Source organism: Anser anser, assembly GCF_964211835.1.
Source record: "Anser anser genome assembly, chromosome: 4".
NCBI lineage: Eukaryota > Metazoa > Chordata > Aves > Anseriformes > Anatidae > Anser > Anser anser.
In genome coordinates, this window is record NC_139724.1 from 47,015,893 (window position 1) to 47,026,231 (window position 10,339).

The window sequence follows — 10,339 nt, forward strand, 5'->3', positions numbered from 1 at the left end:
ATTACCTGGTGAAGGCTTCCACCAATAGGTGTGGTTTTTGGAAGGTGGATGGGTGATGCTTTTGGGTGTCCGATCCCTTGTTTCTTTTGTCCCAAGAGGAGTGCTTGGAGTTGGGGATCACTTGAAAAACCTTGGCCTTGCACCTGAAGGATAATTATGTCCTCTCTAGCTGAACACTTCTCAGTTTTCAACACTCCGTAGCACAGGCCCAAATGGCATGGGATAGCTCCTGGTATGAGCCTTGTGGTAAGACATTTGTTGCTGAAGGTAACATTCATGGTGGTGTTTCTTTTTCCTGCAGAAGCACAGGCATGCCTTCTCCTCTTTCTCCAATGCCCTCTCCTGCTGGATCCATGAGTTCTCAGCCAGGATCAAATGCTAGCAATTGTGGTGGCAACAGCATTAGCTCTTCAGTCACCATCCCTTATAATATCCCAAGCATCACCTCTTCATATGTCAACATCACTTCCTATATCCTCTATGCGTATGATATTTGGGAACAGGCTGATGCACTGGCCAGGAAGAATAAGGGTAAGGTTTTTTCCCTTTGGCTTTTCTGTCTTGCACGTTGTGTTTATCTGCATGTGCCTGCTTAAATCCTAACGCTCGGTGTAGCAAACACCATGCCTACAGATCAAAGCCTCAAATATGTGGAAATAGACATCTGTGGTGTATTGGCTGGTTTTAGGCAGAGATACTTGCTGGCAGTGCGTTGGTGAGTGTTCCAAATTAAAAGTACTTCTCAGTAGCCTCAGAAGTCTAACAGCCTAGGGGGTGAGAGTATCGAGCACAGAAAACCAGGCAAATTGCTTCACAGTAGCAAGAGAAGCACCAGTGTTTTTCTGCTATTTGTTTTTCCCTTTGTGGGAAGCTTAGGTTTTCGGAGTTGGTTCACCCAACTTTCAAACAGGTTTGTGCCCAATGGCCTGGTGTTTCATTTTGTTTGTCAGCCTCCCAGGTATTCTTGATTTGAAAATGGCGAGGCTGGTTTCCTGCCATAAGAGAGCAGGCGAGCAGCACTTCAATGGGAGCCCTTGTTGGGCATGTGACTGGCATTTGCCAGTAGCATTTCCTAAATCCTCTGCTACTTTTTTACCTTAGAGATTTATTGTTTCAAATAGTGTTTCATTGTCCCACAAGCAGCTGTGGGTAAGCAACAGCCCCAGAGCGGGCACAGTTCAGTCTGTGACCAGCCAGCCCACGTGGTGTTCGCAGTGCCGTTGTTCATAGGACACCATGTTTTGTCAGCTACTGTGAGTGAAGGGATGTATTGCCAAACCTGCAAAAGAAAATGACAAGGATGTGCCTGGCCTAAATTATTGGAAGGCTGTAAAAACACTCATGCTAGTAAGGCAGTTTCTGAAATTCAAAAGGCTGTGTAAGTAAGTGTTGAATAAAGTAACTCCAGTTGTTGGCTGTCTGCTGAGCAGATGCGTGCTCACAGCAGCAGTTCACGTGTAGTGTTTTGGGCTGTATCCTCGAGAGGCTGATCAAAGGCTGCCACACTGAAGGCATGTGCTGGTAAGCCAGAGCGAATGAGTCATGGAAGAAAACCCACGGGAGAGCAGGCAGAGCACAACCGTGCATCAAGCAAGATGAAAATCAACCCCTGTTCTAGGCTGCTGCTTCAGTGCAGGGGAATGACGGCTGGTTTGTTAAATGCTCCTGAGGGCGTGGATCCATGCAGAACAGTGAATAGTCATGTAGGCTTGGCACTTGTTTTGGTGGAGACGTTGGAGGCCTGTCTGGCTGAGGAGCTGTCAGGTCTCCGTGGTCTGAGGATGGAAGGACAGCAGGGACCAGTCTGATGACAGCTGCTCGTGCTTCCAGGCAGCACTCAGAAAAACGCTCAAATTTGGCTTCTTAAACCCGGGGGACATGCGCGGCAGGGACTGAGCTACGAACACCCAGACTCCTGCTCACCTGCCATGGAGTGTCCATGTCCTTCCGATGCCAGAACGTGGGGAGGCACTTCAGTGCGTGTGTGTGTGATCCTTGCATGCGCCCTGCGTCACGTGCTTGTTGCACTGGCGAAAGCCCTGATCTTTGTGCATTAACAAGGTCTTTCGTGAGACTTGAGGACTGCTGCTGTCCCCCCTCGCTGCCCCCAGCCCATCGGCTGTGCCTCTTGTGTGAAACCAACCAATTGTTCTATCTCTCTCTTTCTCTCTCTCTCTCTCTCTCTCTCTCCCCTCCTTCTCTAGAGTTTTTTGCTGAACTCAGCGCAGCGGCGTGCCCTCTGGCACTGAACAGTAGCATGACCGAACTGGTACACTACAGTAGACAGGGTTTACAGTGGCTGAGACTGGAGACAAATACGCCTTAACTGGTGCTCAAGGTGGTTAAGTACCTTGAACTCTTTTGCACTTTGGAAGCCTCAGAAACAGTCTGGCTTGCTGAATCATGGGATACAAAGCACCTGCAAGGGAAAATAAATCAGAGTGGAAGGGATCTGGTTACACTGGAAAAAAAAATGAACTTTGTTTTTAGGGTAACATTTTGCTGCCTTGAAAAAGAAGAGACAGAGGAGGGCCCCAGCATTGATGTCGCCTTCCTTTAAAACAACAAAGTGCAATGAATTGTCTGAATGGCTCAATGTATTGATGGTCTATAAACATTTCTATTACGAATAACCAGCAGGACAATAATCACACGTGAAGAAGTGCCGACAAGAAGGAAATCTGCCTCCAGAGGTGAGTTATTATGCAACATGCCACAGTCTGCAACAGCTGTGTGCCCAGAAGAGATGTCAGAGAAGTGTTTTTGCAAGCACGGATGCAGTTCATCACACCGCGTTGGTTCTTTGTCCATCACACCACGTTGGTTCTCGGATGGCGAGTAGCGTCCTCATCAGCACCCAGCAGCATTATGTTACAGTAGACAGCCGAGTGATCTGCCTCGCCTGCTTCCCAGCCTCACCCGCGTGCACTCGCCAGCCAGCTCCTGTGCTGAGAGTCGGGTGAAGCCCTGCCATCGGTGCTGCACGTTCACTTCTGGAGTCACCATTGCTGCGGTCCTCTTCCTTGCCGTACGCTCACCCACACGCCCGCCCCTAACGCTGTGTTGCTCGCCATCTCACTCGGTTTCAGCCACATAAGCTGAACATGGTCAAGGTGGTGAAATCACCAGGTGTGGCTGGAAACAGCTCAGCGCCCGCCCTGCTGAGGACGCCTCGTCCGGTTGCGTTGGGTGGTTTCGGTGGGTGGGGGCGCGCGGCCGTTCTGGGGCTCTGCGGGTGAGCGGGAAGGGGCTGCTTGTGGAAAGCGAGGCAAATCCTGCACTTGGATATCGGCACGCAACCCTCGCAGGTCTTGGTGAGTATCTAAGAGCAGGATCTGGTACCCAAGTCGTGCATTCTTTGTGTGGGAGGTAATTCATGTGCTCTTCCTCAGCCAAGCCCCAGGACGGGCCCAGGGACTTGGAAATCTGTCTTCAGGGGATCATGGAAGGGAATAATGAGGTGTTTGCAAGCCTTTTTTTCCTTGTCAGGAGCTGCACATTTGAAATTGCGATTTTGCAAGTGGCAATAAGAGCGAAGGCAGTATCTGCGGCATTTGTGCGTTCAGTAAAAAGACAGCCTTCTGTACCCAAAGATTTCCTGTTGCATGACAGCAGCATCCTGCCATCCTCATGTCTAATAGTGTGCCTTAGCCCTCTGGTCCCCTCTCGCATCCCTCGCCCTGTTGCTGACTCAGATGCGGGAGTGGCAAAGAGGAGGATGATATCCCAAAATCATTGTGCTTACAGGAAGGAACATGTCTCCGGTGAAGTAGTTCCCTTTTCCCACCTAATACCAGGATGGAGGAACAGGTCTGCACACATGCAGCAGCACCTCCATTGTAAAATACCTGCTGGTGGTTTAGAGGCTCGCAAAAACCAGCAGCGAACACATATCAGCAAAAGGTCTGCATTTCCAGAAGTAGGTCCTGTAGAAGTGGCCCCTGCTGCGGGGCTCAGCTCCAGTTGGAGCTGGCGGGAGCGTGCCGTGCCGGAGACGCACCTCCCCGGGCGTCTTCCCGGACCTTCGAGTCGTCTTACATTCACTTTATTCAAAGCCTTAGCGCATTTCAGGGATAAGCTGCCCTAGTGGTGGAAGGGAGGTCCCTGTCCCCTGCCTGATTTACCTGCCGACCCTCACGTGCGCTACCCCGGCTTTGGCCCGAGTGCGGAGGGGAGGCTGGGACTTAGGGCTGCGATCTCAGGAAGCGTGGGAGGGGACAGCCAGGTCCAGCTCCTGGTGTGCACTTTGGGGTTGGTCGGCGGGCCAGCGGCCTTTTCTGACTTGGTCTTGGTGCAGAGTTAGTGTCAGGCCCACCAGCCGAGCAGGACGAAGGCAGAAAGCCTCATGGCAGCCGGACAGCAGCGTGGGAGTGGGCAAGAAGCACGGCAAGGGTGAGGGTGAGTGGGAGCAGGGAGGGCGCTCAGCCTGGGACGGCATTTCATGTGCTGTCCCCAGCCGTGGCCCCCGGCCCTCCAAGCACTTTGCAACCCGGATGGGGAGCACCCATTGCCCAGCGGGCGAGCGGAGTGTGTGCAGCTGCATGGCTGGCACGCGCCCGGGGCGGTGGGGGGCTCTCGTTTCAAAGGCCAGGGGCCTGTGGAAGCGTCGGTAACCGGCTGCACGCCAGCAGCCGGCTTTTTCTTTCTGTTACGGAGGAGACTGCTTACATAGTTGTTACTTTTTAGAAAGCCATCGTATTTCAACCATGAGCCAGGTCAGAGGCCTGTGAGGGATAGGGGAAGATGCCCATAGTTTTCACCTGAGTCTGGTCAGGCCCTTTAAAAAAAAAAAAAAAAAAGGAAAGAAAAGGAAAAGGAAAAAAGAAAAAAAAAAAAGGAAAAAAAAAAAGGAAATAGGATTTGCCATTAGAAAACAAAACCATGCATCCAAGGAAAAAAGGAAAAACAGAGGTGATGGTTGAGTCCCCGAAGGAGAGATGGAGGGTATGGTGGCAACAAAGCATCATTTCCACACAATATTTATTTAGAAGGAATAATACATGTGTTTAAATTGTCAAATGTTCTATTTTTAAGATGCTGTTTATTTAAGAGTTGGAAAGCCCCACTTACATGGAGACAGAGATCTCTTCTGTAACCAAAAGTCAAAGTCTGACTGCAATGTCCTTGTTTTTGTGTTTTTTTTCCCCTCCCTCTTGGTTCCCATTGCAAATCTGTACATCTTAAACTTATTTTGGGGATGCACATCCCTCTTGTAAATACCGTTTTCTGCCCTGTGTGTGGTGGAGTGTCCGAGATGGTCGATTCATTCCTACGGGGTAATAAACAATAAATGAAGTAGCCCATTTGTTACGAGTCGTTGCGAGAGTCCTCATGTTCTCAGCTTCTTGTCGAGAAACCAGGTCTGCGCAGGCGGGCTGGTTAGTGCCTTTGTGCCGTGCCGCGAGGGGCAGCGGCACCCTGTCAGCCCGCGGGGTCGTCTGCCCCGCCGCCCCTCACCCGCCTAAGGGGGTCCCCATGGCCTCGCGCTTCTCCTCTGGGTGTTCTGCTCTCTGCTTGCCGTTGGAAAACGTCACGGTTCCCTGGAAGAGCGGCTTCGCATCTCTATGCACTGTTGTGGTATAATCCGTGTTTATTTCAGGTCCTTTCTGCAACATGCATTGCACCTACGATGTTTGCTACTAATGGATGTGGTTTTTTTTAACACAGTGTCTAAAGCGTAGAGAATACTGAAATCTGTTTTAATACTCATTAGATATGTTGCTCTTACAGATGGCGTATATGGAAATGTACACTTTTTTTTTAGGTCAGTGCAGTTTTTCACTGCGCATGTAAAATCCCAAGGGCAAAATTGATCTTGAAGTAAAAGGAAAAGAACAACTAGTTTGACAAAAACTGCAGTGTGAAACATCCCCAGGTGAGCACCTGCTGCAGTCTTGAGCTGTGGACTAGACAGGAGGAGCTTGCGGCAAGGTGGCACTGGACACAGTTTGCCAAAACCAGAAGATGTTTCAATCAGCTTGGAGCCAGCTTGGCCCCTGCGAGGTTTGCCACAGTGCAGGGTGGCCACGGGGCGAGCTGTTGGTGACCGGCAGAGCCAAACCTGGAGCTTGCAGCAGTGTTGTGCCAGCCTGGGCGTCCTGTGGCAGTGACGTACTTGGGGTTGGGTTTTTATTTTTGCGTGTTTATTTATTGAGCCTGTATTGACCAAACCTAATTTTGCAGCCGTGTATAATTTATTTTGAGATTTGTTATACACTATGGATTAGCTGTCTTTCTCTCCTTGGCTTTGCTTATCTGTTTCAGAGGCAAATGTTATTTTTGGCAAACCAGCTGCATTAAGGTTGATTGCAGTCGCTCAGCTCTCTGCTGGCCTCCAGACACTGAGATCTCTCTTTGGCAGCCTGTGCTTTCTTGATGTGAATTGCACTGTTAGTAACCACTGTCACTACCCGGAATCAGCAGTATTCCAAGGCCACCGTCAGCATTTCTCAATCTGTTTCCATAAACTTTGTGTTCCTGAAGCAAGCGTTTTGTACGTGCTACATCTGCAGCGTGTTGTCAGTGGGGTTTTGTGATGGGCTTTGTCAAGGTACGAGGCTCCTGGAAGTCTTGTTGGGATTTGTCCTCTCCCACTCAGTATTGCTGAGGTTAAGCTTTTCTCTGGGTCCAACGTTTCGTGTCGTAACAGCACAGCAGCGTTGTCCACTTCCATTAAGCCATCAAAACCGCAACCCAGCTGATGGCTTCTTTCTGTTCCGCTTCGATGTCCGCAAGCGTGTGGCTGCCCAGCCGCAGCCCCTTGCTGCTGGGAGGCATTTCTGCAAGCTGCTCAGAGCCGTGCACCTCCTTGCTGGTTGCCCGCAGGAGCTGGTGAGGGTTGTGGGGGCAGGGTTTTTGCTTTGCTTGGTTTCTCCGCGTGTCCCCAGGAAGCAGGGTTTGGTGAGATGCACCCTGTGCCCGCAAAGGCTTCACATACGGCACTTCTCAAGCAGAGTAGAGGTGTGTGGCAGTGGCAGGGCCCCCCCGGCAGGTGCTGCTCAGCTGCCACGCTCACCCCTGCCTTTCTGGGTCCTCGCCGTGGGCTTTGTATTTCAAGAGTTATCATATGGGCTTGTGTTTTAATTCCTTTTTTCTTTTTTCACCCTACCTTGCTCAGCTTTTTAAAGCATAAATAAAATACTGCAGTTCTCAGTGAGGATGTCCTTAACAAAGTAACTGTGGAGTTCCCCCAACATGGGTTGTAAATGTTGTCAAGTTAGCCCCAGAAAAGGAGGTGTACTGGGGCTGCGGCGCTGAATCTGCACTCTGAGGCTTCTGTCAGTAAGAAGTAGCTGCCTTTATAGTCCTTGAAAAAGGTGAAAATCAGATCTGTGATACAGCTTGGGAAAAACAAACAAAAATCTCTCCAAAGAAATTGTGCCACAGATCTTTTGTCTGTCTTCTGTACTGGGGATGAATTGTTGTGTGCGCGTGTGTGTATAGTTATATATATATATATATATATAATTAAAAGAAATGAATTTTGACTTGCTTGTCTTTAAATTCTTCAGATGAAGGAGATGTTGGTTCAATCTAAAGGCGAAATGGCAAACAAGCCACCTGGGGGGAGGGAGGGGAGAAGGGAATTTCTTGTTTTGGCAGTCCTGAGCTTGAGCGGTCTTGCCCTTCCTCAGCCGTGCTCTGCCCACGCATGAGCGCAGCGTTTTCCTTGGCACATGCTGGAATTTCCCAAAAAACTCAGTGGCATGAACACACCTTCACCTCCTTACTGCCTTTGGAAGGAAGACATCGTTGCAGTATGTTTTGTGGTTTTTTTTTTTAACCTTTGAGTTTGACATCCAGGTGTCCATCCTGAGGAGACAGCAATGCTGGCGCTCATCCGTAAGTACTGCTTTGGCAAAAAAAAATTGATGTGTGCTTCCAAATTGCATCTATCTTGGTGAGGGGCAGGCATGTTTTACCAGGCAAATTGTCCTCAGGAGCACCACGAGCCTGGTAGGGTCACATTTAATTTTTGCCTCTTTCCTGATACCTTCATGCAGGGTAATCTGGCCCTGTGGCTGCTGATGGCACTAAAGAGAAGGCAGAGCCAGCAATCCACCTGACCACCCTGTGTTGTCCACCTTCTTTCAGTGAGGAAAAAATTAATTAATGAATTTTAGTTCACCTTCTGTTAACAACCAGCCGTCAGCAGCAGGCGGATCCCGGTCATGGCACACAGGGGCACACGGGGGCTGCAGGTGAGACAGGGGCACATCGTCTCCTTGAATTGAAGCAAGGCCTCAGGGCGCAGCTGGGTGCCCATCGCGTGGGTTTGTAATTACTTTCTCCCAGACGTGCTGGGTTAGGTGTGCTGACTTGCACTGTTCTGTTTTCTCCTTTCTTGTTTTTCTTGGAAAATGCATGTGTGGGAAGACAATTTGCTTATGATTCTTGGCCTAAGCTAAGTCTTACCATCAAGCAAAGACAAAAAAGTTTCTCGCTGGCTGTGTAACCAGAGCCAAGCCTTGATGCCACTCCCAGGAATGGCTGTAACAGCATACTTTGCTGCTTAGAGCATTCCTTTTCAGGACCAATAGTTAAAAAAGCATCAGAGAGGTGCTCCCGTGGGTCGCTGTCAGGCAGAGGGGCACTTCAGCGGGGCGGCCAGGCCCCTTGTGCTCACAGCCCAGTCATCATTTCCATCCGGACGCCAGCTGCGGGCAGGGACCAAAGTGTCAAGTCGCCCGGTCGGTGGAGATGTGTTAGAAACAGTGCAGGTATTTATCAGTGTGGGATTTTTGTTCCAAGTGGTGGCGCACAGCAACCCTTGCAGACCTTTCTGACCACACAAGTCAGATGGCAGACGTAATGCAGCTGCCTGTTGACTTGCTTTTGGTGCTGGAACAGCTTTAAAACAAAACTGTAAGCCAAGGAATTGCGTAAAAAAAGTCATGAAATGACAGCAGCACCAACCTTGCTGACAGAGCCAGGAAAGAATTACAAATATAAGTTTAATCTCCTGGCTAGGAGTGCTGTGTTTTCTGCCAGTTCCAGTCAGAGAACACGCAAAGGTTCAGAAAACAAATACAGATGTGGCAGAAGCGGTCAGCAAAACGTTTAAGGGGAGCATCTGGTATAAAGTACTTAGGTTTGCAAAATAGTGCACAGCAGTGATGCTGAAAATAGTTTTAAAAGTAGATTCAGCCTAAATAAAGATAAAAGGCCCCATTTAAAGGTGAGAATAACCTGGACTTTCCAGGCATTTGTTGTAATTAAGCCTGGACAGGTGAATTGGCTGAATTTTTATGTTGATGTGAATTTTCTGGTGCAGCTCATTACCAACTCCTGTTGATCACCTCAGAATCAAAATGCTGTTGAAAGGGGAAGGGGGAATGCACAAAGCCAAGGCCATGCAGTGGGGACACGGATTTAGGTAAGTGCACACAAAAGTTGTGAACAACACGGTGACCTCCTACAAGTTCCAGGGACTTGGAGCCTGGTGGCCACTGGGCTTTGTGCGTCTCCATTGCCCGGGCTTGGACACAGTGGGATCGAGCAGAGGGAATGGTTTTCCTCAGCTGGCTTTCAGGAAGGGGAAAAGCAGCACGTAGGCTTTCTGATGGGACTAAGAGTGCACGCATGGTTTTTGAACACTTGGAAATATGTAAGCATCGAGTGCAGCACCTTCTACAGCCTTTTCCCCACATCTGGTTGGTGTTCGCATTAAGAGCTGTTGCTGAATGTTTTAGCAGGATGTTTAATCCAGTTGTGCTTCCAGCCTGGCTGATGGAAAGGAGATGCTTTTAGGAGAGAGCAGTATTTTAAAAAAAACACCTTTCTTCACACATGTGGCCAGGTCAAGAGTGGCTCAGAGCCTGCTCCTGCTCTGCCTTGTGCCACAGTCACCAGAGGGGTGACCAAACCCTTGCATGGGGGCATTTGTGCTGGGGTCTGGAGCAGGATGTCACGGGTGGTGTGCAGGCGGCCTGGCTCCAGCCTCGTTACTGGGAAGGAGAAAAGCTTTGTGTCTGCAGGCCGTGCTGCTGTGGCACTCTGGGCAAGGCTGCAGCCCTTCAGAGTGCTCTGATCTTGAGGAGAGCAGGGGTAGCAGCGGCTTCACTGGGCCTTGTGGAAGGTCCAAAAGGTCCCAGCTTACGCCTGGAGTGCCAGCGCAAGCCTGCAGCCAGTGCAGTGTGATCCATCGCCCCTTCCTCGTGCCCTGACTGAGCCGGGTACTGGGTGGTACAGCTCGTGGCTCTAGCACAGGTTTGTCCCCACGGACAAAGGCCTCCTGCTCAGAGCTGCACTTTGCAGGAACCGAGAAATACTCCCTCTTTTCATGTTTCCCCCAAGAAATGCTCCCTCTTTTCATGTTTCCCCAAGATAGCACGATCCA

General features: G+C 50.0%; 1 protein-coding gene across 6 annotated transcripts in view; it reads left to right on the forward strand.

Annotated features, from left to right (window-relative positions):
* AFF1 (ALF transcription elongation factor 1) overlaps positions 1-5,310 on the forward strand; it is a 105,756-nt gene extending 100,446 nt beyond the window's left edge. For all 6 annotated transcript variants that reach the window (XM_083833859.1, XM_083833860.1, XM_083833857.1 and 3 more), the window contains 2 exons: positions 302-531; positions 2,205-5,310. In XM_083833859.1, the coding sequence (XP_083689985.1) occupies positions 302-531; positions 2,205-2,326 (352 nt within the window). In that variant the 3' untranslated portion in view covers positions 2,327-5,310. The remainder of the gene's footprint in view (positions 1-301; positions 532-2,204) is intronic.
* The last annotated feature ends 5,029 nt before the right edge of the window (positions 5,311-10,339 follow it).